At 42.5% G+C, this 24390-nt stretch overlaps 1 protein-coding gene across 2 annotated transcripts in view; it reads right to left on the bottom strand.

Annotated features, from left to right (window-relative positions):
- The window catches only part of Psma8 (proteasome 20S subunit alpha 8), a 51422-nt gene that overhangs the window by 23452 nt on the left and 3580 nt on the right, over positions 1-24390 (bottom strand). For both annotated transcript variants that reach the window (XM_059246358.1, XM_059246357.1), the window contains exon 2: positions 6657-6783. In XM_059246358.1, coding sequence (XP_059102341.1) covers positions 6657-6783 — 127 coding nt within the window. The remainder of the gene's footprint in view (positions 1-6656; positions 6784-24390) is intronic.

Here is a 24390-nt window from a genome sequence, read left to right as displayed (position 1 = left end):
CTCATATATGATCAAGTTACCTCCCAGTGTCTCAGTTCACTTCCTGTTGACTTTGGATTAAGATGCAGAAATCTCCAGCACCACGTCTGCCTGCACACCACCATACTCCACCACGTCTGCCTGCACACCACCATACTCCACCACGTCTGCCTGCACACCACCATACTCCACCACGTCTGCCTGCACACCACCATACTCCACCACGTCTGCCTGCACACCACCATACTCCACCACGTCTGCCTGCACACCACCATACTCCCATCCTCCATGCACCCTGCCATGATGATAATGCACTAAACCTCTGAAACTGTAAGCTGCCACCTCAGTTAAAAGTTTTCCTTTATAAGAGTTGCTGTGGTCATGGTGTCTCTTCACAGCAATAGAAAACCTAAGATATCGCATACAGCTTAATTGTGCTGAGGTATATTTCTAATTTGTTATGTTTCTTTTTAACTAAGAAAGAGTACTGAATGATACCAAATGCATTTTTTTCTGTATCAGTTGATGTAATCAAGTAGTTCTCCCCTCGACCTGCATTTCCTGGTAATGTGGAAACAGAGTCATCATCTTCAGACATCTGTTGAGCTGTCTTCTGAATAACTAGGTAATTTGTGTGTTTCAAGGAATTTTGTTGGCAATTAATAGTACATATATTCTCTTAAACCCTTTGGATTCTGTGCAAGTAGAAGCAATGACCCATTTTCATTTCTCATTTTAATCGGGAAATAGTTTTATTTAGTTTCTTAATTTTGTTCACCTTTTCAAAAATCACTTTTTGTTTTAATTTTCTATTATCTCTCTGTTCTGTTTATCTCAGGTGTGATGGTGGCTTTGGGTTTACTCTGTTCTGCATTTGCAGTACACAGGAGCTGCTCATAAAAAGATTCAGTGTTTACTTCAATTTCCTCTTAGCACTGTTTTTAAATACATCCCATAAGTTTTGATGCTGTCGATGCTCATCATTATTTCCCTCAAGATGTTTACCAATTTCACTTATGGTGGCTGTTTACTTGTTTGTCTGTTTTCTCCATGGCAGTTTAGAACTACATTGTTTAATTGATATATATTTGTGCATTTTAAGTTTGCCTTCAACTATTGATTTTTGATTTCATTCCATTTTAAGCAGAAAAGATATTAAATATGATTTCAATCTTTTAGATTTGTCAAGAATTGATTTGTGACCATTACAAGGCACAACAGGATAAAGGTTCTTTGCTGAATGAGTATTTTAAGTGTCAATATAAAATCCCTGTTTAAAAAAAAAAATTAGAAACTGAGCCAAAAAAATGATGAGACATGTTGTTGGGAATTGGATGCCTTGGGTGAATGTATAGAGAGAAAATGGGAGTCCTGAATGAATGTGTATTGCATGGCTATGTCAAGGATCAATGCCTGAGACCCATGGATATTGGCATAGCCTTCCTCCAAAGTCAGGCTCAGAGTGATGGCAAAGCCTTCCTCTGGTCCAAATATAAATGTTGCCAGTATGGGCAGGTGGGAATGTTTAGGAACAATTGGCTAGTGTATGCAAAGACTAGCAAATGCAGCTTCCTCCATATGTTTACAGCTGGAGACTGTTCTGCTACAGACACCTCCTACTGAGAGCAGCCGATTCCTCCCCCTGTGCCACCATAACAACTGTGTTGAGGTTCCAGGCTACAGTGGTTAGTGTGGCTCCCTCACAGCACACAGCACACCAACCCCAGCCTTTCTGTACATGTATTTCTCTGTCCTTTCTTCATTCCCTTGGTCCCTTTAGTCAGGTTAAGGTGCCAAGCCATGCAGAGTGCAGGAACATGTTTTATTCGGTGTAGAAAGGCAAATATGCATGGAAAAATATATTCAGTATCATCAGCCCTGAGGAAACATAAGTTCAATCCACAGTCAGAAATCACTGCAGACTTAAAAGAATGGTCAAAAAATTGCAACAAAATCAAATGCTACTGTGTATGCAGGAAAACTGAATCATTCACATAGTGATGGTGGGAATGTAAAACAATACAGCCACTTCTACAATTTGGCAGTGTTTCGACACTAAAGCTATATTACCACACAACCCAGCAACTCTACTGTTTCTATTCCAGAGAAATGAAACCCCACATTCCCATAGATACCTACCCCAAAGTTCACATTTATCTATAAAAAGCAAAAACTAGGACGGCCCAAAGATAAGTAGGCAACCTGTTAACATAGTGGCTCGTTCATACCATGCAGCACTACCCAACAACAAGAGTGGCTCGTTCATACCATGCAGCACTACCCAACAACAGTAGTGGCTCGTTCATACCATGCAGCACTGCCCAACAATAAGAGTGGCTTGTTCATACCATGCAGCACTACCCAACAACAGTAGTGGCTCGTTCATACCATGCAGCACTACCTAACAACAGTAGTGGCTCGTTCATACCATGCAGCACTACCCAACAACAAGAGTGGCTCATTCATACCATGCAGCACTGCCCAACAATAAAAGCAAAAGCTGCTCCTGACACACCCAACAACTTGGATGACTGCGGAAGAATGATGCAGAATGAACAAGGACTGTCTGAAAAGGTTCCATGTGCTATTTCATTCATACAAGATTCAAAATGACAGACTACAGAAACAGATAGATTAGTGGCTGGCAGGTTAAAGGACTAGCATGAGGAGGATTAGTTAAAGGAGGAGTTTGGCCTTGAATGCAGTAGGAACAGCACGAATCTACCTACAGGTGGGGTAAGTACAGCCAAACTCCTGAAAGTACCTCTTCTAGAGAAATGAGACCTCTGCTCCTACAAACACACGCACACAAAGGTCCATACCTTTTTGTACATTACATGTGTAATGTACAAAACTGGAAGGGGCCCAAACACCCTGCAGTGGCCCAGCTGTTAAAGGTGGTGCATTCCTACAATACACTACTGCTAGGCATTGCATGCACACGTAAATGAATGCATCCAAAGCTGCTGGAATCTCAGCAGTTTCACACTGGCTTGTGCAAATACAGACTTGATGGTTTAAGGATGGTATCACTGAGGGAAATTGGGGAAATATAAAAGACTTCTCTGTTTCTTAGCAATTTCTCATGACTGTTTGTTTGTTTGTTCCTTTATTTTGAGACAGGGTTTCTTTGTGTAACCCTGGCTGTCCTAGAACTCACTCTGTAGACCAGGCTGGCTTCAAACTCACAGAGATCCACCTGCCTCGGCCTCCTAAATGCTGGGATTAAAGGTGTGCACCACCACCACCCATCATGACTCTTTATCTATAAAACTTACAAAATATTATGGGACAGGAAATGGTTCAGCTGCAAAGCACCTGCATCACAAGCATAAAGATCTGAGTTAAGCTCCCTGCACCCACATGAAAGCTGGGCGCAGGTAGGAATCTCTGTAACCCTAGTGCTGGAAGAAGCAGACACAAGCTGATCCCAGAGCCCTGAATGGTCTGGAACTCACTATGTGGACCACCAGGCTGGCCTTGAGCCCACAGAGACCCACCTGCCTCTGCTTATCGAGTGCTGGGATCAAAGGCGTGCAAAAAAAATATGATGGAAAAGCAATAAAGGGAGATTTCCAACATCAACCTCGAGCTTCACATGCATGCAAACACATGTGCATGCACAAACACAGGCATATAACACACACACACACATGCAGATACACACAGTGATACACAATGAGTATCTCAATGGTAGAGTGCTTGCCTGGCATAGGGCTTCTTAAAACTTTTCCCACTGATGACACCTTTTTACCAGAGAAATTTTTACATGACCCAGATATATAGATATATAAAACAAGTACACAAATCAATCTTTACTGACAATTCTTTGTTAAACATATAATTTTATTATTAAAAGAAAGCAAATCTGCATACTAATGAGAGATAGCCGTTTTGTTTATTTTCATGCAAACAAGTCTTGGCTGAATAACTGTAGGCCATAGATCAGTGTTAGCCCTTTTCAGAGTTGATCGATACCTTTTCTAACTATCAATGCTGAGAGTGCAATTTCATATAAATACATAGAACAAAATGACAGATATATATTTAAAGTAATTTCAGGTATAATTGGAAATTCTGTGCTGACTATGACTAAGACAGTACAGTGTTCTATTGCTGGGAAGACACACTGTGACCAAGGCAACTCTTATAAAAGAAAACATTTAACTGGGGAGTTGCTTACAGTTTCAGAGGTTTAGTAAGTTATCATGGTGATGGGGAGCATGGCATCATGCAGGCAGGTGCTGAAGCAGGAGCTGAGAGCTACACCCTGATCCTTAGGGAGAGAGGCAGAGAGAGACTGGGCCTGGCATGGGCTTTTGTGCTGTGGGATGTCTTTCTATATGCTGTGAATATGTGTTGCTTTGACTGGTTGATAAATAAAGCTGTTTGGCCTTTGGCAAGTCAGGTTATAGCCAGGCAGGAAATCCAGGAGAGAGACAGGAAGAGGAAGGGCAGAGTCAGGAGTCGCCAGGTAGACATAGAAGAAGCAAGATGACAAGGCAGAACTGAGAAAAGGTACCAAGCCACATGGCTAAACATAAATAAGAGTTATGGGTTAATTTAAGTGTAAGAGCTAGTCAGTAATAAGCCTGAGCTAATGGCCGAGCAGTTATAATTAATATAAGCCTCTGTGTGTTTACTTGGATCAAGCAGCTACAAAATGCAGGAGGAAGAGATTTGTCCAACCACAGAGCCAGGCAGGACCAGAGAAAACTTCCAACTACACTTTTGAAACCTCAAAACCCACTGTCAGTGACATATGCCCTCCAACAAAGCCATGCCTCATAATCCTCCTCAAGTAGTGCCACTCCATGACGACCAAGCATTCAAAACTATGAGCCTATAGGGGGTCCATTCTTATCCAAACCACATGAACTAAACCAAATTCATTGAATGACTTTTTTTTTTTAATGAAACTCAACTCAACATTTCAAACAACTTTTAAAACCAAACATTCTAACTCATACAATTCAAAGGCACACTAATGTGACACATTTTGAGGAATGGTGGTAGAAAATATTGTCTTTCTTTTCCATAATGAAGTCATTACTATGCTACCACAAGTGTAAAAAGCCTTGCATGCATATATATATATATATATATATATATATATATATATATATATATATATATATATATACACACGCTCAGGTGCTTCAGTGTAATGGTGGTGGTGGCTGGTGACATGCACAGTGCAGATGCATGTATGTTCACATGTCTTCACATCCAAGTCTGCAGAGTTGCCCCATGAAATATAGGCAAGCACTTCCAAAGGCAGCTCTCACCTATTATCTGTTTTATTCTCAGTTAATTTCTGTTTGTCATGTGCCTTTTGGCTCTTTTGGGGGGCCTGTCACCTAGCTCCCAAATAAATCACACACGTAGTCTTATAAATGTCTGGCCTTAGCTTGGCTTGTTGCTAGCCAGATTTAATTAACTTTAAATTATCCCATCTAGCTTTTGCTTCTGGACTTGTACCTTTCTCAATTTTTGTATACCTTTCTTTCTTACTCCATTGCTGGTTGTGTAGCTGGGTGGCTGGCCCCTGATGTCCTCCTCCTTCTCTGGCTACTCCCTTCTTCCCTCCCAGATTTCTCCTTCTATTTATCCTCTCTGCCTGCCAGCCCTGCCTATCCTTTCTCCTGCCTTGCCATTGGCCGTCCAGTTCTTTATTAGATGATCAGGTGTTTTAGACAGGCACAGTAACACAGCTCCACAGAGTTAAACAAACGTAACACACCCACAGTTTAAGAAGATGAGACTTAGCATGTAAGAGGCTAATCTGTAGCCCAGCATACACAAATGCCTCCCCCCCCTCCCTCTCTTTTTCCCAAACTGGGGCTGAAGAGATGGCTCACCAATTAAGAGGTCATACTCCTCTTGCATAACACCAAATTCAGTTACCTACACCCATGTCAGACAGCTCACAACTCCAGCTTCAGGGAAGCTGACAACCTCTTCTGGCCTCTGCAGGGACCTGCACTTACATGCAGAAACCCACATACATCATATATACATATATACATATATATATATATAAAACAAATAAAAATAAGTAAATAGAATCTTTTATAAATTCTATGAATTTTAAGTTCTATAAGTTATAAGTAAGGAGAAATCCATCTTTACATTTGTGCTTTATTATCAAAGATCACTATAAGTGTGGTGGTTTGAAAGAAAATGGCCCCCATACTGAGTGTACTATTCGGAGGTGTGGCCTTGTTGGAGGAAGTGTGTCACTGTGGGGGTGGGCTTTGATGTCTCCTTTGCTCAAGTTTCACCCAGTGTGGCACAAGTTGCTTCTGCTTCCTGCGGATCAAGTTGTAGAACTCTCAGCTCCTTCTCCAGCACCATGTCTGCCTGCATGCAGCCAATGTCTCACTATGATGATAATGAACTAAACCTCTGCAACTGTAAGTGAGTTTCCTCAATTAAATGTTTCCCTGTTGCCTTGGTGATGGTGTCTCTTCACAGCAATAGAAACCCTAACTAAGACAATAAGAAGTCCCAGTTGATAGAGCTGTGGCCTTTTAAATATCCGTGACACTATTTGGACAGAAACGGGGAACGACTGCATACATTGTGTAAACCCAGCAAAACCGGCAGTAGGACAGCTGTGTTACCCAGCTCACTACATTACAATCCCGTCCACACCACTGGACGTCTGTGCATACCTGCAAAAGCCATGCAGACGTGGTCATCAAGGGCACATATTTTCCTCACAGTTCTTTCATCCTGAAGCTTGGCCACTGATTTTTTTTCCACCCCAAGCACAACTATATTAGTTCCTCGAATTCCAACCTGTAAAGCCATTTATAAAAAGTAAGTTTAAAATTAAAGCTGAGCAATTATTCTAATACAGGACAAACGGTTAAAGGATTTCTCTTAAACACTTGATAAAATGAAAAAGGAGCCATCCAGGAAATGAGATGCACAGACACTGGCTGACTGGATGCCTAGTCCCCAGCCTCAAGGAAAGTAAGACAAATAGGTGGAAATTACAAAGAAAATACAATCAGTGGTGGATCTATGTAAGGGTCTTAATCTCCCCCAAATATGTGAAATGATACCTAAACATACAACTTCAGGGGAATGACAGAAGGTGCTGATAATCCAAGCAAATCAGGACTAGCAGGACAATACTGGTGGAGGCTTCTATGAACGGACAGAGGCCCAGGCGTGGGAGACAACCCTTTGAGTAAGACACTTGCTGAATGAGAATGAAGACATCATCCACGTGAAAGGCCAGGCATGTCTGCAAGTGGCCATAGCCCCTGGTGGACAGAGAAAGGTGGATCCCAGCAACAGCTGCCTTGCCAGCAGCCTAGCTGAAAGGGCAGGTGTCTGGTTCAGGGAGAGACCCTCTCTCAAGACAAGGTGGAAAGCAGTGGAATAAGGTGCCTGACATTCTCCTCTGATCTCCACATACACAGGTACAGGCACACACACCTGCACACTCGTGTGCGTACACTACACAGACAGCACAGACACAAGAGGCAAGAACTCTTTTAAAAATATTCCCTACTTGTTAGTTTAAAATATGATTACGTCAAGGTATGGGACTGAGGGAGTAGTTCAGTGATACAGCACTTGCCCAACAAGTAAAGGCCCTGGGTTCAAACCTCAACGACAAAACAAAGTTCAGCAGATAAAATGCCACAAAAGCTTTCCCATGTAGCTCAAATTTAGAGGCCCCAAAATTAGGGGCTTGCTGTGCCCCAATACCTATATTGAAATGCAAATCCCATGTATTAGAACACAGGGCCTTTGGGAGCTGATAATATCCTAAAGGTGAAACATCAACAAACTGAATTAGTATCTGTAATCATTAATACTGTCTTCTTGACAGGCATTAAAATCACACAGGAAATATGTCTATAGGCATGCCTGGGAAGGATTATGTAGATTAAACTAAATGAGATAGGAAGACCCCAACATAAATGTGGGTGGCACTATTCTTCTGGGCTGGGTTCCTGGACTGAACAAAAAGAAGAAAATAAACTGAGCACAGGCATTCACTGCTCTCTGATTAGGTTTTTGTTTGTTTTTTTATTTTTGTTTTTGTTTTTCAAAACAGGGTTTCTCTGTGTAAGAGTCCTGGCTGTCCTGGAACTTGCTATGAAGAACAGATTGGCCTTGAATTCACTGATATCCACCTGCCTCTGCCTCCTGAGTGCTGGGATTAAAAGTGTGCACCACCACTGCCCAGCTTTTTTTTTCTTTTAACATATTTTTATTTAGTTTATGTGAGGGGGCACGCTCATGCCAATGCCATGTATACATGTAGAGATCACAGGACAACTTTCGTGACTGAGTTCTCTCCTACCACGTGGTTCCTGGGGGTTGAACTCAGGGTATCAGGCTTGGAAGGAAGCACCTTTACCTACAGAGTCACCCCACAGGCCTGTTCTCTACCTCTGGAATGTGGATGCAGTGTGCTCAGCTGCTTCTAGCTCCTGCCAATGTGACTTCTCCACCATGACAGACTGTCCCCCGGACTGTGAGCCAGAAGAACCCCTTCCTTTTTTTTTTTTTTTTTTTTTTTTTTAATAGAGGCTTTCATTTCTCTCTCTCTCTCTCTCTCTCTTTTTTTTTTTTAAATTATGTATACAGCTTGTATGACTGCAGGCCAGAAGAGGGCACCAGATCTCATTATGGATGGTTGTGAGCCACCATGTGGTTGCTGGGAATTGAACTCAGGACCTCTGGAAGAGCAGTCAGTGCTCTTAACCTCTGAGCCATCTCTCCAGCCCAACCCCTTCCTTTCTTAAGCTGCTTAAGTCAGGTACAAGGAACAAGGGCGAGGCATTTGTGCTTCCATACAAATTTTTTGTTTGTTTGTTTGTTTTTGTTTTTTGTTTTTTTGTTTTTTGAGACAGGGTTCCTCTGTGTAGCTTTGCGCCTTTCCTGAAACTCGCTCTGTAGACCAGGCTGGCCTCGAACTCACAGAGATCCGCCTGCCTCTGCCTCCCGAGTGCTGGGATTAAAGGCGTGCGCCACCACCGCCCAGCTGCTTCCATACAAATTTTAAGACTTTTTTTCTTTTTATTTATTCTTCTCTAATACAGTACATCTAGACTGCAGTTTCCCCTCCTTCCACTTCTCCCAATTCCCACCCACCAACGCACTTCCCCTCTCCCCTGGATCCACACTGCTCCTCCATTTCCCTTCAAAAAAGAGAAGGCCTCCCAGGGATAGCAACTGCATACTGCATAACAAGATTCAATAAGACTAGGCATAAACCCTCATATCAAGGCTGGACGAGGCAACCTAGTAGGACAAAAAGGGTCCCAAGAGCAGTCCGAGATACAGCCAGGCGGTGGTGGCACACGCCTTTAATCCCAGCACTCAGGAGGCAGAGGCAGGCAGATCTCTGTGAGATCCAGGCCAGCCTGCTCTAAAAAGTGAGTTCCAGGACAGCCACCAAAACTACACAAAGAAACCCTGTCATGAAAAAAACCAATAATAATAATTTAAAAAAAGAGTCAGAGATACCCCCAACTCCCACTGTTAGGAGTCCCACAAAAACCCAAAGTTAAACAATCATAATATGTGCACAGACTCATACAGGCTCCATGATTGTCCCTTCAGTCTCTGTGAGCCCCTATGAGCTCTGCTTAGTTGATTATGTGGGTCCTGTTCTGGAGTTCTCAACACTCTGGCTCCTACAATCCTTCCTCCCCTCTTGCTTCACGTTCTTCGAGCTCCACCTAATGTCTGGGTATGGGTCTCTGAATATGCTTCCATAAAACTTTTTTTCCCTATTTCTGTGAAGAATGTTGGAATTTTGATAGTGGCTAACCATTTCCACTATATTAATTCTTCCAATCCACAAGCTTAAGAGTTTTAAGTGTCTTTCTTGTTTCTTCTGTAGAGGTCTTCTTCCTTGGTCTATTCTAAAGGGTTTCATTTATTATTTATTTGAGAAAGAGTTTCACTACACAGCCCTAGCTCATCTCAAACTCTATGCAGACCAGCCTAGTCTCAAACTCAAGAAACCTGCCTCTGCCTCTTCCTCCTGAGTTCATATGACACACCCCTGCCCCCTTTTAAGGCAACTATACATGGGATTGTTTCCCAGATTTTTTTCTCAGGTTGTTTGTTATTGGTACACAGAAAGGCTGACTTTTAAATGCTAATTTTCTACTCTGCCACTTGGCTGAATGTGTTCATCAGCTTAAGAATTTTCTCGTGGAAACTTTAGGGTCTCAAGTATAAAATCGGGTCATCTGCAAATAAGGTTACTTTGACTTCTTTTTCTGTTTGTCTCCCTTATTTTGTTCTTATCTTACTACCCTAGGTAAGACCTGAAGCACTATATTGCATAAAAGTAGAGAAAGTAGAGACATCTGTCTTGTTCCTGATTTGAGTTGTTCCCCATGTACTGTGATTCTGGCTCCAGGTTTCACACACACACACACACACACACAGTCTTTCTCATGTTCAGATAAGTTCCTTCTATTCTAGTCTCCTCAAGGCTTTTATCACCAAGAGATACTGGATTTTGTTAAAAGTCTTCTCTGCATCTACTGAAAAAAAAATCATGTGATTTTTGTTCTTGAGTCCATTTATTTTTTTCTATTTTGCTCACTTTTGTATTTGTTCTTTGAGAATAATAAAAAGTGCATTTTGTTCATATTCATCCCTCTGCTTCCAACTCATTCTAGATCCACCCTGCTCCCTACCCACCCAACTTTCTGTCTTCCCCTTTCAACCCATTTTAGTCCAATTTGCTCATATACTCTTGGGTGTCTGGCCACCCTTCTGGAGCATGGTTGACCTATCAGGGGCCACATCCTTAAATAAAACTGACTTTCCTTTTCCTAGAAGTTATCACCTCCAATCACCACACAGCTAAGAGTGGGGCTTTGTGCTCATCTCCTCTCTCCATACTGGGATTTTGTCTGCTTGAGCTTACATAGGTCTTGTTCATGCTATCATAACCATTGTTGAGTTCATATGTACAACTGCCCTGTTATGTCCAGAAAACATTGTTTACTTGAAGTCATCAGCCACCTCTGGCTCTTAGAATCTTTCCTCCCCCTCTTCCACAACCAATTCCTGATCTCTGTGAGGAGGGTATGTGATACAGAAGTCACATTTAGGGCTGAGCATTCCACAGTATCTAATTTTCTGTACCTGGGCTAGTTGTGGATATCTGTGTTAATCACCATGCACTAGCAAAAGAAGCTTTTCCTTCTGGGGTTGAGAGATGCACTAATCTATGGGTACAACAATAAGCCACTAGGAGTTGTTTTAATAATATGCCCATTTAACAATTGATTTGTTAATATCAGTAGGTTCTCCCCTAGGACCTAGGACCTCACTAGCCACATGTTCTTGGCCCAGATAACAGTGCCACATATGGGCTCATCACGTGGAGCAGGCAGTGGATCCAATCAGAATGTGGTTGGTTCCTCCCATGCCATTTGTACCACTCCTGCATCAGTGAGCATGTCTTAACAAGCTGGCCATTTGTAGAGCTCACACAGTTCACAATGAATGTGCCCAGCCAAATCTATCTGATTTTAGAAGTTAAGCAGAGTCAGTCTTGGTTGGTACTTGGATGGGAGTCTATTTATTTCCTATCACATTTATTGCTTTGTTCATACTGAACCATCCCAGAATCTCCTGAATAAGTCAATGTGACCATGATGAATGAACTTTTTGATGTGTTTGTGGATTGAGTTTACAAGTCTTTTATGAAGAAATTCTGTATCTATCTTCATCAGAGAGATTGGTCTCTAATTTTCCTTTCTGTCATCTCAGAGTGATACTGGCTTTGTAAGTACAGTTTGGAAGCATTCCTTTCTTTTCTAATTTATGAAATAGCTTGAGAAACAGTGATGTTAGTTTGTCTTTAATGGTCTAGAATTCAGCAGTGAATTCACATAGGCCTGAACTTTTTTCAGTTAAGAGAATTTTTTATTACTGTTTCAATCTTGTCATATTATAGGTCTGGTTATATTGTCTATATCATCATGGCTTAATTTTAAGTTATATACAACTACTTTTCTAATCTAATTTGATATTACATCTTTAATAGTCCTAGTGATTTTCTGAATTTCACTGGCATGTCTTTTTATCTCCAGTCTTATTAATTTGGATATTTGCATACAAGTATTTAATGTACACTGAACATACTCTCCATACCTCACCCCCTTCTGTGAGTCGAATGAGGAATGCTCCCTAAAGGCTTGCCTATTTGAACACAGGGTCTCCAGTTGATAGCACTGTTAGGAGAGGTTTAGAAGGCACAGCCTTGGTAGGTGAAGTGTGTCCCTGGGAGGGACTCTGAGGGTTTATAACCTGGCCTCACTTCTCGTTCATCTGTTCTGCTTCGTGCTGTGGTTTGAAGGTCTGTGCTCTAAGCTTCTTACTACCATGCCTGCCATGTGTTGTTCTGCCTCCCTCCTTTGATGGACTCAGATCTCTCTGGAACTGTAAGCGAAAATGAGCACTTTATTCCACATGTTGCCTTGGTCATAGTAGTTTATAGAGCAACAGAAAAGTAAGTAATACATCCTGTTTCTTCACTTAAAAGGTCTTGGGTTGTCCATGTCACTATGTTGTAGCTGAGGATGATTGTAACTTCTGATTCTCTCTCTCTCTCTCTCTCTCTCTCTCTCTCTCTCTCTCTCTCTCTCTCTCTCTCTCTCTCTAAGGGCTGTACTACGGGAGTATACTACCATTCCTGGTTTATGTGATGCTGGCAATCAAACTCAGGGACTCATCAACCTAGGCAGGCACTTTAGCAGTTACATCCTAGACCTCTTTCATTCTTCTTTTTTTTTTTTTTTTTTTTTTTTTTTGGTTTTTCAAGACAGGGTTTCTCCATGTAGCTTTGTGCCTTTCCTGGAACTCACTTGGTAGCCCGGGCTGGCCTTGAACTCACAGAGATCCGCCTGGCTCTGCCTCCCGAGTGCTGGGATTAAAGGCGTGTGCCACCACCGCCCGGCCAGTTTGGCTAAAGATTTGTACACAATGTCTATCTTTTCAGTTATGTACAAATCTTTAGCCAAACTAACTGAAAGAATCTACATTTTTTTATATTTCATAAATTTCTGCTCTGATCTTAATTATTTTTTTTCCATTTTTTTTCAAGACAGGGTTTCTCTGTGTATTCCTGGCTGTCCTAAAACTCACTCTGTAGACCAGGCTGGCCTGGTCAGAGATCTCCTGCCTCTGCCTCCCTGTGCTAAGATTAAAGGCATGTGCCACCATGTCCAGCTTAATTATTTCTCTTTATTGAGTTTGGGTTTCTTCCAAGGCTCTAAGATTCATCATTAAGTTATTTTTTTTTAAGTTCATATAAAAACAGAAACTATATAAAGGTGTTTATTAATTTGCTAAATCAATATTGCTTTTCTGTAGCAAAATATATGGAATATATTATATTTCTCCTCTAATTTCTGAGAGAAAAATGTTTCCTTGTATACTGAAATAAGAAAATCATCCTTTCATTTTCCAGCTTTATGTCACTTGAATTTTATAGTTTATAAAACTTAACTTCGCAAGCCACCAACTATAAGAATGTTATCTTCCCTTTATTTTATATCTTTTTTTAACTTTTATTGATTCTTTGTGGACTTCACATCATGTATTCCAATCCCACTTATATCCCTGTTCCCTCACATCCACCCTCTGCCCTTGCAACCTCCCCCTAAAACAAAACCAAACTTAAAAGAAAAACCAAAAATCGATCCAAACAAGAACAAAAACAAGTAAGCTTCTCCTTGTGGAAGCTGCAGTGTGGCCCCTTGAGCCACACACTTGACCCTCTGTCCATATATGCTTACTTGTAAGTGTCCTGCTATGAGTCACTGGTGTGGCTGGAGGTCTCTGGTTTCTGCTACACCACCAATCATGGGCTCTCCCTGGGGCTCCTCCTGGATACCCTGTTGTCCTGTGTCATGGGGATCCTGCTGTTTTGGATCTGTAGGTTCGTCCCCTTCACATACTCCAACAGTTCATAGATCCGGTGGTGTTGGTGGGACAATCACAGCCCTGGTTCTGGGCCTGGGTGATGGCTGGGTTGGTCAGCTCACTAGCTTTCCCTCATCGTCACTACCTGATGAGCTCTCCAGCACTGCCTCAGCTAGCTCACCCAATGCAGCCTTCAGCAAGAAGCGGGGCCCTTGGGCCCTCAGACCCAGGTTCCCTTCACTCATACCGCCAGAGCCAGGAAAGGTGCAGGGCCCTCTCTCCCAATTGCTGTAAGAGGTCATATGAATGGGGGCGGGGTCAGCTCTCCTGCTCTCACGCCCTCAGGGATGGCTCCCCTGTGTCCCTGACAACAGGGCCAGCTCTAGTGTGCTGCCCAGACAGGAAGCAGAGGCTGCTTTCTCCTGCACAGCAGCTGGTGAGGGTCAGGGTTAGCTCTCCCGCTCTTCTGACCCCAGGGTCTGCTCTCCCACCTGCCGCAGGTGGTGATCTTTCCCTCACCCAGGCCACCACATGGCTGACGAGGTGTGTGGGGTCAACTCTCCTGCTCTCCTACTTTCAGGGATGGCTCATCTCTGTCCCTCACCACAGGGTCAGCTCCAGTGTGCTTCCTAGGTGAGGTGCATGCCTATGGTGAAGGGTGAGGTCATCTTTCCCAAATCTGGGGGTGGGGGGTGGGGGTGGGGTTTGAGCTCTCCCCTGAGGGGTATGGCCAGCTTGCCTGCTGCAATATCCAGAGACCAGCAGGACCAGCCATTCCAGGGCCAGTGAAGGGCAGGGCTGGCTCAGCACAACATGGTTCCAACAACCCTCCTCCACTCCCCACCCCCGGGCTAACACCAACCATGGACATCACCAGAGACCCCAGCTGCAGCAGTTCCATAGACTCAGACAGGGCCTTGTGACAGCTCGGGGCCCAGATGCCACCATGGCTCCAGTGGCAGCACAGGGCACTCAGATCAGCACAGGCCAGCAGCAGAATGGCCCCCAGGCATCAATATGGTCCCAGGTGGCTGGCCAGACCCCAGGCATCCACAGAGCCTTCGGTGGTAACTGGAGCCACAGATACCACCCCTGACCCCGGCCTCCACAGGGCTACGGATCCAGACATGAAGTCTCCATGGCTTCAGGTGGCAGCACTGCCACCCAAATCCACCTGGCACCAGCAGTGGCACAGCCTTCGGACAATAACATGGTCACAGGTTGTGGCTCAGACCCTAGGCATCCACATGGGCCCTGGTGGCAACATGGGCCAGGAACATCAATACAGACTCCGGCTGCAGCAAAACCACGGACCCAACACAGTCCTAACCCAGGCTAGGTTATCACCATGACCACAGTGGCCATGCAGGCCACCCAGACTGGCATGGCCCCAGCGCGGCCCTTGGACACCAATGTGGCCCCACTATGGGCCCCTGCACAGCGACCCCCTCCCCATGACAGGAGCCACAGACATCAACTCAGGCCCTGTCAGCTGCTCTAAGACCCCAGATCAAGACCTTGGTCATAGCCCAGGCCCGGGCATCTCCCTGGATTTGGGTGACCAGCTGGGCATTCATGTTAGCCTGTTCCTCACCCCCCCACCTCTCTGGATCCACTCCTCTCCCCAGCCCACAAACCATTCCACCTCTCTTTCTCTTCCACCTCCCCACCCAGAACTCTCTTACCACAATGATGCCCAACCACCCAGCACCAGGGCTCTTAGTTGGGTCACAGGAGGTGCTTAGTTGAATACTGCCCAGGGGCCCAAGGCATGGCATGGAGCTGTTGCCTTTCCTCTCTCCCATGCCCAACCCAGAGACCGTGGGCAGTACTTGGTATGGTACCTGATTGCATGGCACCCCAAAAGTCTGGGGAGGTGGGGGACACCATCTGTGTCCATCACCATTCAGGCCTGGGTGGAGCCAGTGGCTCCTGGGTGATTGTGGCCACCACAGACCTATTTATTTTAGATCTGACTTTTCAATATAGACATTTGTAGCTATAAACTCTTAAAATCACTCACTGCTTCTCCTAAGTCATGGTATGTTGTTTTCATTTTCACTTGCTTCTAAGAATTTAATTTCCTTTTTGATTCCTTCTATGACACATTCATCATTAAGTAGTATGTTGTTCAATCTCTACAAATCTGTATATACTGAAGTTTCTATTATTATTCACTCTTCTTTTTCCCATTGTGGTCAGATAGCATTCAAAATTGATCATAATTTCCCAGTATTTTTAAGACTTCTTTGCCTCCTGTTATATGATCTGTTTTAGGGAGATTCCACAGGCTAATGAGAATATGTAGTCTACAGTGTTCAGATGGAATTGTCTATGAATGTCTGTGAAGTCTCTGGGATCTATGGTATCATTTAACTGATGCTTCTCTTCAGTTTTTGTCAGGATGATTTATTGGTGAGGATGGGTTAACTAATGTTGCCCACTATTATTTTATTGGTGTTGAGTACTATATTGGTAGTATTTGTTTTATGAAACTGAGTGTACCTGTGTTTGGTTCATATATGTTTAAATGTATAACGTTCTCTGGGTGATAAACTGTTCCCTTAACCACTTTTAAAAGTTTTTATTTTAAATCTATTTTGTGAGATATTAGACACAAGTTTGTTTCTGAGTTTCATTTCTTGGAATACTTTTTTCCCATTGTTTTCAATGAGAGGTTGTATATGTTTTTTGATGATAAGGCACATTTCTTAGAGGCAACAATTAGATTCTGTAGTTTTAATTTTTTGTTTTGTGTGTGTGTGTGTGTGTGTGTGTGTTGGTGTTTTTGTTTGTTGTTACTGTTACTTTCTTTTTTGAGAGGATCTCACTACATAGGCCTTGCTGTCTGGCCTAGAACTATGTAGACCAGAGCAGTCTTCTTGAGCTCACAAACCCTCCTGACTTTGTTTTCTGAGTGCTACGATTAAGTGTGCACCACAACATCTGGCTAGATCCTGTTTTTTAATTCAATCTTCTAGTTTGTGTCTTTCGACTGGGAAATTTAGACCACTAATAGTAACTTATTACTAAAATGTGCTGCTAATTCCAGAGTTTTGTGTGTTTTCTTAGTCCTTATTTGCTTATGTTGTGTTCTTGTATGGTTTAGTCTTTCCTTCGCCTCATGGATGTAATTTTTTTCTTTAGTTTAAAGGATTCCTTCAAGAATCCCTTTAGAGCTAGTATAGTAGTCACAAATTTCTTTTTCTTTTCTTTTTTTTTGTTTTTGTTTTTGTTTTTTAAGACAGGGTTTCTTTGTGTAGTTTTGGTGCCTGTCCTAGATCTCACTCTGTAGACCAGGCTGGCCTCAAACTCACAGAGATCCTCCTGGCTCTGCCTCCTGAGTGCTGGGATTGAAGGCGTGCGCCACCACCGCTTGATGAATTTCTTTGGCCTGTTTTATGCTAAGTTTATTATGCTAAGTTTTTCCTTCTCCTTCAGTTACGACCAACCAACAGTCTTACCATGTATGGTTGTCTGTGTTGGTAACTGTTGTCTTTCAGAACTTGAAATATATTGTTCTAAGAATTCCTTCACTTTTAAAGTTTCTATTGAAAAATATGTTTTTATGATAGGTTTGCTTTACTGCGTGACTTGTTTCTCTCTTGTAGCTTCCAAATATCCTGTTTTCTTCTGTACATTTGACTATACTATGAAGTAGGGAGTTATCTGACATTTTTAGTGTCTCATAGTGTGGTGATCTGAATGAAAATGGTCCCCATAGGCTCCTAGGGAGTGCCATTATTTGAAAGGATTAGGACATGTGGCCTTGTTGGAGGAAATGTGTCACTAAGGGTGGGCTCTGAGGTTTCAGAAGCTCAAGCCAAGCCCAGTGGATCTCCCTCTCTCCCTGTTGCCTGCTGATCCAGATATAGAACTCTCAGCTCCTTCTCCAGCACCACATCTGCCTGAGTGCTGCCATGCTTCCCACCATGATGATGATGGGCTAAACCTCTGACCCTTGTAAGCCAGCCCCAGTTAAATGTTTTCCTCTCTAAGAGCTGACATGTTCATGACATTCCTTCACAGCACAAGAAACCCTAACACACAGATCTACAATGCTCTATACATGCCTTCTGATTAGCTTTGTCATTGTCTGAACATTTAAGTTTCTCTACATTGCCTTTATGCCCAGATATTTTGTCCTACCTTAATCCATTCTATTGGTGAGGATTCCATGGATTGTAACAAACTTTTGATTATTCGCTTGCAGTATTTTAATTTGTGATTCTTTTCACTATTTCTCTTTATTGAATTCTACCTTTATATCCTATTTTGACTTCCTTATTTTCTCCAGTTGCTTGTGTTTTCTTAAACTCATTCAGGAGTTTGTACATTCTCTAATTTCCTCAAATATAATCATTCTTTTGAGTTCTTTGTTGGGGATTTCATCTTGTTCACTCTCATTTGAGGACTTTACTGAGATAATAATTTTTGAAGGAAATATTATGCCTTGGTGTTTCATGTTTTTGAGTTAGAGACTAGTTTACTATTTGGATTTCTTTTTTTTTTTTTAAAGATTTTATTTATTTATTATGTATACAGAAGAGGGCGCCAGATCTCATTATAGATGGTTGTGAGCCACCATGTGGGTGCTGGGAATTGAACTCAGGACCTCTGGAAGAGCAGTCAGTGCTCTTAACCTCTGAGCCATCTCTCCAGCCCCTATTTGGATTTCTTAAAAGGTATTTTTGTTTTTGTGTCTGGGTTTTGCCTGGATTATGTCTATGCACAACATGTATCCCTGATGCCCATGGAGGCCAGAAAAAGGGGATCGAATCTCCTGGAACTGGAGTTATAAGTGGTTGTGATCTACTTTGTGAGTTCTAGGATTCAAACCAGGGTCCTCTGGAAGAAGAGCCAGTACTCTTAACCACTGAGGCATCTCTCGAGCCCAGGTTCTTGTTTGTTTGTTTGTTTGTTTTTTGATCACTGCTCTTCTTTCTGCAATGCTCAAGAGGGACTAGGCTGCAGTGTGGCTGAAGTGCTGTTTTTCTTTTTCTTTTTTTTTTTTAAAAAAAACCATTTATTTATTTATTATGTATACAGTATTCTGCCTGCATGTGTCCCTGCAGGCCAGAAGAGGGCGCCAGATCTCATTAGAAGTGGTTTAGAGCCACCATGTGGTTGCTGGGAATTGAACTCAGGACCTCTGGAAGAGTAATCGGTGCTCTTAACCACTGAGCCATCTCTCCAGCCCCGAAGTGCTGTTTTTCTCTACTAGCCTTCTGTTCAGAACACCAGGCTCAGTGTCTGGTACTCTCTTAAAATTAAGACTCTTGGGGTGCCTTATTCTGACCTCTGTGGGCATAGATACAAATGCAGACCAAACACCTAAACATATAAAACAAATCTAAAAAAACATCTAATCAGTACTGCCGGATTGGAAGTTGAAACCTTAACTCTTTCAGCATTTATTTCTAGGATCCCAGATACTGGTTACGTTCCTGGATGGTCAAGTCACAGATGCTTGTCCCATCAGTGGGGGTCATATGTGGTCCTTCAGGGTCAAGTAGTGAAGGCTGTTCTTACTCTGAGTAGTCCTTTGTGAATTTTAGGTCTCATGAAACTTCTTGGCATCCCTCAGGAGGCTGACTTCTTTTTTCTTAAAGATTTATTCATTATGTATACAGTGCTCTGCCTGCATGTGTGCCTGCAGGCCAGAAGAGGGCACCAGATCTCATTATAGTTGGTTGTGAGCCACCGTGTGGTTGCTGGGAATTGAACTCAGGACCTTTGGAAGAACAGCCAATGCTCTTAACCTCTGAGCCATGTCTCCAGCCCGAGGCTGACTTCCAATGCTATTGTTTCTCCTAAGGAGACCTTTGTGAGGCTGGGTCACTAATGCTGCCTCCTCTTCATGGATCAGGATGCTGATATTGGTCCCTGGGCTTGGGCAGTCCTTCCTATAACCCAGTGTGCCGCTTGGAACCTAGAGTCTGTGTTCCATACAGACATTGTCTTTGATCGGTTTTACATCTTGCTAAATCCTGTGTAACTTTCAAAGTTAGGGTTAGGGTTAGGGGTTAGGAGTTAGGGTTAGGGTTAGGCTTTTTTAAGCTAAAAAGCAAAAAAAAATTAATAACACTGGATGTGATGACACATTCCTAGGATCTCAACACTTGAGAGTTGGGAGAAACAAAGTTAAGGTCATCTGTGGCTGCAGAATGAATTTGAAGGCAGCCTGGGAGACTCTGTCTCAAAAAACTAAAAGTACAGAAAAAAGAGATACAAATATTTAAATTAGCTGAAAATGAAAAATAAGCAAGAAGCAGATACTAATACTTAGGAAGGAAACAACAAAATTGCTAGCAATAGCAAGTATTTAAAAAAAAATAAGAGAAATATCATGGTTAATCTAAGAAGAAAGTAAAAGACATTTATAGAAATGTTTAAAAAGCAATTTAAAAAATTAACCATAAACTAATAAATTTAAAAAAATAAGAGTACAATTTAAAAAAATTAATTGCCTATGTAGACACAAGAAAAGACAGAAAACTCATGTAAAGATGATGAACATACAAGCTGTAGGGTGGGGGAAAGTGTTTGCAAACCACATCTGGAAATGGACTAGTACTTAGAACACATAAAGAACTTCCAAATCCAACGTTTAAAAAACATCCGTCATCAGAAGACAGGCCACAGACCTGATACATTTTATGAAAGACGATACACAGATGTCAAATAAAAGCAAATGGAAGTATGCTCTGATGTTAGCAGCAATTAATGCGAATGTACTCCATCAATTAAGACCACACTGAGGTATCTTATACACTTAGCAGCAAAATAATAAAAGCATCCAATGCTTGCTAGAAGGCAGAGAAACTGGGCCACCTAGACAGTGCTAGTGGGAATGTAACATGGTACAGCTACCATGTGATCTTCTGATGAACTATCCATTATAAGGAAAATCTTATAATCCTGCAATTACATACTTAGGGACTTATACCAGAAAAATAAAAAATCTACATTCACACAAAAATGAGTAAGAATACTCAGGACACCTTTATTCATAGTGATGGGAAACTAGATATAGCCCAAACGTTCTTCAACAGGAGAATAGTTAAAAGATTCTCAACCAGGGAATGTTAGTAGTAAAATAGCAACATGTGGGAAGCAAGGATGACCCACAAGGCATAAGGCATTATGCCTTAAGGATCTTAAGGATTAAGGCTACAGTGTGGGGGCTGGAGAGATGACTCAGAGGTTAAGAGCAGTGGCTGCTTTCCCAGAGGTCCTGAGTTCAATTCCCAGCAACCATATGGTGGCTCACAACCATCTGTAGTTAGATCTGGTGCCCTCTTTTGGCCTGCCTGCATATATGCAGGTAGAATACTTGTATACATAATAAATAAATCTTTGGAAAAAAAAGACTACAGTGTGTGCCTAAATAGGCATATCTGAATCGATGAAATGTTATATATGGAGGACAGCTAGTGTGTCAGGTAGAGAAGACAGGACTAGGCTGTATGTGAGAATAGAGGCAGGAAATAAGAAAGTGGTTACTTGAGGGATTGTTGTGGAATTGGAAGTGTTCAGTTCCCTAATTGTGGAAGTGTGACTATATAAGAGCAATAAAATTTCATATAAATTTATATACATAGTGGTACCTACCTAATCCTAGCACTAGGAAGGCAGAGGCAGGATAATCAAAATGTCATGGTCATCTTCAGCTACATAGAAAGTTCAAGGCCAGTTTGGAATACCTACGTCTGTGCCTGGAGAAGGGGATATAGGACAATGACAACAATGGTGACAGTGAAGACTGCCACTACTACAGTACGAGAGCACACAGCTGAGGGGTGGACAGTGCATGCCTAGTGCACAGCCTCTCAGTTTAACTCACAGTAAAGCTGCCCACTATAAACACACACGCATACACACACACCACCACCACCACCACAACAACAACAACGGAAACCCAACCACTCCATTGTCAAGAGGGGGAAAGTGGATGGAAAGATGAAACAGGGCTAGGGATGTACTTCAGTGGTAGAGGATGCCCTGGGTTCAATTCCCAGAACTGGAGGAGAAAAAAAATGATAAAATGTTTATAATTGTTGAGGATGGGCAATAAGCATATGGAACATTGTATGATTTCCTTTATACATTGTATATTTAAATATACATTATATATAATGTATATTTAATTACATTAAAATATAATTAAATATACATTGTATATTTAAATACTACAAAAGAAAAATTTAAAAATGCACTTAAATAAACCTCAACATTATCTATAGGCTTTTTCTCACCAATATATTAAAGTTTCTCATATTAAATAAAATCTTAAAAGATGGTTCCATTTAACCCCACATTTTTGCTTCCCAAACTATTAAAAGCTAAATGTTGTCTCCAGAAACCTAGTTACTACTCCTGCTCTTCTTCCACTGGACTCTGAGCAAGGTAGCTTCCACAAAGTTCAAGGTTCAGCTCTGGGTATTCGCTTTGGCCTCCACCTGCAGAACCAACATCAGGAGGCAGAAGAAGGATGACGCCACAAGTTCCAGGCCAGCCCAGGTCATAGACTAAGGCTCCTTTTCAAACAGAGGTACTCGTTTAGCCCAACTTTCAACAGAAGTTTTAGGAAGAGGATAGAAAGATTATACCTCAAACTTACTATGATCTCCAGCGAAGATCACTCTTGTGAGCTTCAGACATGTATATTGGTTGTGTATTACATTTTATTTGGGTTTTTTGTTTGTTTGTTTTTTGTTTTTGTTTTTATTTTTGTTTTTTGAGACATGTTTCTCTATGTATTCCTAGCTGTCCTGGAACTCACTTTGTAGATCAGGCTGGCCTCGAACTCACAGAGATCAACCTGCCTTTGCCTCCCAAGTGCTGGGATTAGAGGTGTGTGCCACCATGTCTGGCAGATTTTATTTGTTTCTTGACACAAGGCCTTTCCATGTAGCCTAGGCTGGCCATGAACTCCCATCCTCCTGCTCAGGTGCCACCATACTCTGTCCCATATCAGAACAGCTGCTTCTCCGAATGCACTTTCTCAGGCCTCTGTGTGGCCACTCACAACATGGCAAATGGGCTCCCTTACAGTGAGCAACGGAAAGCAAGAGAGAGCAAGCAAAGATGGGTAAGAGGAGTTACTTGGCCTCCGGAGTGGCATTCCATCACTTCTGTCTAGTACATTAGCATTAGAAGTAAGCCATTAGCATCATCCATCCAAGGGGCCATTATACAGAGGTGAGGATCAGAGGCAATTTCAGAAACGCCTCAATCTCACCATATTGGTTATAGTCCCACTCAAAATTCGTGTTCCACATCCTTAAAGAAAACTGCAGGGGAACTCAGAAACAGAGGCTCCATCTTAGATCTTCCTCTTCCCTGGCCAACACCAAAGACATAATCATGACATGTGTCTCTGGAGTCTGTTTTACCACCATTTTTGTTCCAACCCTAGTAAACACTAGTAACACCGCTTGTTTATACTATTATCACAGACATGTAACTGTTCTCTCTGATTCTAGTTACGATTTCATTCAATCTGATGCTCACAATGTTGCCTGAGAAATCTTTGGAAAGAGTGCAGAAAGGAGAGGGGAAGGGAGGAAGAGGAAGAAGAGAGGGAGGGAGAAAGGAAGGAACGGGGGAGGGGGGGAAGGGTGTATCTCAGTCACCATTCTTTTTTGTTGTTTTTTGAGACAGGGTTTCTCTGTGTAGCCCTGGCTGTCCTGGAACTCACTGTGTACAGCAGGCTGGCCTCAAACTCACAGAGATCCACTGCCTCTGCCCCCGAGTGCTGGGATTAAAGGTGTGCGCCACCACCTGGCCAAAAGTCAGTATTCTTTTACTTCCTACTCTGTATAGGTAGGAGCAGTTTCTCACTAAGCAAACCAGGACAGCGTGGAGAGGAGACCCAGGGCAAAGAGATCCAAGATCTGTAACATTTACCCTGTGCATAAGACCTGTCCTTTGTTCTGAAGCAGACAGGCATCCTCTCGATGGAAACAAACACAGCCACAAGCATCTTGGGACTCATATCCTGTCAGCTGCCCCAGAGGAGAAAAGCTACCAGTATCTCTAGTGGTGGACTGAGTCTCATGACCAAGAGTAGAGTGAACACATATACTGTGTATTGAGAAGAAAATAGCAATAACCTAAAAAGTGAAAATAGTCACATCAAAACCCTTTGAGGATCCTTCAGGATCAAGCACATTCTCACTATAATAGCTTAAAGGTACTCTGTGGTTTGGCCTTGGCTTCTAGCTTCATCTCTTCCTTCTCTTTTCAGCAGCAATTCTGAATGTCTTTCCACTCTGTAACAGAGCTGTCTGGTGTGCCTGGCCTTCCCACACAGGATCTCCTTTGTCTAAAATACTCCTTTCACTCTCCACCTCCCCACTTGGCCGCCTTCCACTTTCAGATGGTTTCTTAAATGCGCTTTCTCAGGAGGGTTTCCCTTACAATCGCAGTGTCTGTCACATCTCATACCTTCTCTACTACTACACTCCTTTAGGCCCT

This window comes from Peromyscus eremicus, chromosome 19, assembly GCF_949786415.1.
Source record: "Peromyscus eremicus chromosome 19, PerEre_H2_v1, whole genome shotgun sequence".
Classification (NCBI taxonomy): domain Eukaryota; kingdom Metazoa; phylum Chordata; class Mammalia; order Rodentia; family Cricetidae; genus Peromyscus; species Peromyscus eremicus.
This window is presented reverse-complemented; position numbering and strand designations above follow the sequence as displayed.